At 48.6% G+C, this 3,286-nt stretch overlaps 1 protein-coding gene across 1 annotated transcript; it reads right to left on the bottom strand.

Annotated features, from left to right (window-relative positions):
- Positions 1-313: 313 nt before the first annotated feature.
- LOC101853461 lies at positions 314-3,080 on the bottom strand (the record flags this gene model as incomplete). The annotated part of the gene is given in 1 exon segment (XM_013082650.2): positions 314-3,080. A coding segment is annotated over 1 exon segment (1,391 nt), but the record flags the coding sequence as incomplete, so codon positions are not given.
- Positions 3,081-3,286: the final 206 nt, after the last annotated feature.

Raw genomic sequence — 3,286 nt, forward strand, 5'->3', positions numbered from 1 at the left:
CCTTTCTCCTTCAATTTCATATGCACACAAATATACATACACACACATACACACACCAAGTCCCACAAGCCAGAGTTATGTGTCAGTGAAACTTCAACAACACAAAGCAAAGCAAAACAAAAGCCCAAAAAGCACAAAATAAGTCAGATGAAGTAGACAAAGCAGGCACCGCCATGTCTCTATCTACTACATGCAGGTACAGTTATGTGTGATGGCCTGTGACAACCAAACACAAATCGTACTGATCATAGTCAAACTACGGAAGCATGAACAGAAAATCAGAACCAAAAACAAGTAATAAACGTTTAATACCTTTTCCTTCATAAACTTAAACAGTTTTCACAAAAGGAAGTCTGTGAATCTGTTGATTTGAATCATTATTATTTATTGTTTCATTCGTAATGAAAAGAGTTTAGAAACCGAAACACTGTCTTCCCTCAAGGAATCATATTCCTTTGTTGGATTGTTCAGGTTCAGAAAATATTCCATCTTACCTCAGAAAGTTTTTTTTTTATTTTTTTTTTTTTTTTTTTTACTAGTCTTTGGTTTTCATGGGCCAGCACATATAGAGATGTATACATAAATCTATACTGTGCAACCTACCATCCCACCCCTCCCTCTCTACAAATAAACAGGTTTGTTTTCTGTCTACAAAACTAGCCTACTTCTGTTTTGCACATTTGTATATTTATATATAGATTTCAATGATGTTATTGCTCTAACCGTGAAAGTGGTTTCTTGAAAATTTTCCAACTGACGAAAATCCTTCCAGACTTTCGCGACGAGAGAATATTTAAAAGTTACAAAATAACAATAATATTATTTTTATACATGCTGACTCATGATTTTTCTCCTTTTTGGCCCACAGATTGACCTCAGCAATTATCTTTAAGACAAAAAAGTTTACCTATTTCTTCCAGTTTCAGTGCTAGAGCATGTCACCATCGATTTGCATATTATTTTATTGTATCCAATCATATCATTATGTACAATAGCTTGCCTCTAAGTCTGCAAGAAGACAAGGCTCAGAACACTTGTTCCAATCAGATCTTGTGGTGGTTTTACACAACTTTCCACACACACACACACACACACACACACACACACACACACACACACATCGACAACAACAACACAACAACAATAACAACAACACAACAACAACAACAGCAACAATGAATGCAATACGTATAAGATCTATACCTTCTGAAGATTCTTATATAGAAAAAAAACAACAGAAAAAAGCAAAAACAAAACAATGCAAAAATTAAAAGAACTTCGCTAGCTGGTTTCACGTTTTGAAGTTATAGATAACAGTATTTTGTCCACAGGTTATGTCGCAAGAGGAATTCCCCACAGCTAAGAATAGAACAATGCCGTATTGTTTGTTGACCATGGCCGTCATGACGTGGTGGTCTGTGGCAGTCATCATTCCAAGGTTGTGGGTCATGTGGCGGTGAGCAGTTCTGGAACTGATAGATCAGTGGGGGAGGGGGAAGGGGGGGATCTATGGTTCATATTTACATAGATCATGCGAACCCCTCCACCCCACTCCCTTTCTGCCCCTAACCCCACGTCAAAAAAGTTAAAAATAACCCAAACTTTCAATACTCCCCCTCCCATAAAACCCAAAAAACACCAGGTAAGAGGTCAGCGGGAACAGATGGTGGTCAGTCGGGGGTGAGTGACCTAGGTGAGGTCATACTTCTTAAAGTGCTGCTTGACGGCGTCGTGGTACTCCTGGTTGGTGCTCTGTCCCAGCGACACGGAGCGCTTCTTCTTGCTGCCCCGCCGCTTGAACACGTTCTTGATGCTTTTGAAAGGGTTGGACTCTGGCGGGGAGGAGCTGACCGGCACAGGGGTCACCACAGGGGCGGCGGCCGCCGGGGTCACGCTGGGCGACATGCTCACCTTGACCTTGGGGCTGTCGGGGGCCAGGAGGTCCACGCTGGGCAGCGAGTGAGGTCGTTCTTTGAGGCCCGAGGAGATGCCGCCCACACCGCCCGAGTCGTTCTCGATGACGGTCGGGAGGGCTTGAGGGACCGAGCGAGACTTGGCCAGCTCCGAGAAGCCCAGGGCGCGGGAGGACACGGGGTAGGCGGAGGAGGAGGAAGAGGAGGAAGAATAAGAGGAGGAGGACGTGGAGGAGGAAGTGAGGGAGGACGGGGTGAGGACAAACGAGTCCCGTGGGTTGTAGAGGGAGGAGGTGGACGAGTTGATCGAGCCGCTGCGAGACAGGTCAGAGGTCGTAGCCTCCTCAAAGCACGAGTCCGGGCTGTGCTGGCTCTCCTCCTCTTCCTCCTCCTCCTCCCTCAGCTGACTCGGGTACTCCACCAGACTCCTGCACCGTGCCTGCCGTGACGACGAGGTGGACGGTGACGTCACCTGCCTGGGATCACGTGAGCCGGGGCTGCGTCCGTCTATCAGGTTGTCCTGGCTCCCGTAGTAGCGGAGACTGCCCTCAAACAACGTCTCCAGCGGCTCTGACTGGTACAGCTCCAGACTGCTCTTGTGACGACGTAACTTCTCCTTCATGTTGCTGAAGCGGACCTTGTGGCCACTAGAGGGCGTACCCGACTTGTCGCGACCTTTGCTGCCGCGCAGGATGACCTTGTTGCCGTGGTCCTGGATGGAGTACTGACCGTCCTGCGCCGTGGCGGGCTCCGAGGACTTGACCAGCCCGTTCCTGTTGTTGTTGTCCGGCCCGTAGCCGTGCGTCTCCTGGAGCGCCTGCAGCAGACGATGGTTCTTCTCGCCCAGGTCCTCCAGGGCGGCGCGCTGACGCCTGATCACGTCATCCTTCTCCTGCAGCGCCTCCAGCACTTCCGCCCGCTCACACTGCAGACGAGACTCCAGGTGCAGCAGACGCGAGACCACGTGCGACACGGACTGCTCGTTCTGCGCACGCGCCACGCGCAGCTCTTGCTCCTTCCGTCGCAGCTTGGCGCGGAGGGAAGTGGTCAGCAGGTTGGCCTTGACCTGTTGCGCATGCGCGTGCGACTGCATCCGGGTCATGGCATGTTGCTGCTCGGTCACGTGATGCTGTAGCTGCTCGTGGGTCATGTGACCGGCTGCCAGCTGGGGAAGACACAAAGTGATGACGTTAACTCATTGTTTAGCTCATTGAAAAGTGCTTGAAAACTTCGTTATTCACACATACTTTCCCATTCCGTTGTCTTTATCTGGAATTTTAAAATACAGGCAACAACAATACAAAAATTGGTATTTCTGATTTGTGTATGATGGCTCGAGATGTTTTGGAAACTTTGCCTTTGGTCGCCTATAG

Source organism: Aplysia californica, unplaced genomic scaffold, assembly GCF_000002075.1.
Source record: "Aplysia californica isolate F4 #8 unplaced genomic scaffold, AplCal3.0 scaffold00186, whole genome shotgun sequence".
Lineage (NCBI taxonomy): Eukaryota > Metazoa > Mollusca > Gastropoda > Aplysiida > Aplysiidae > Aplysia > Aplysia californica.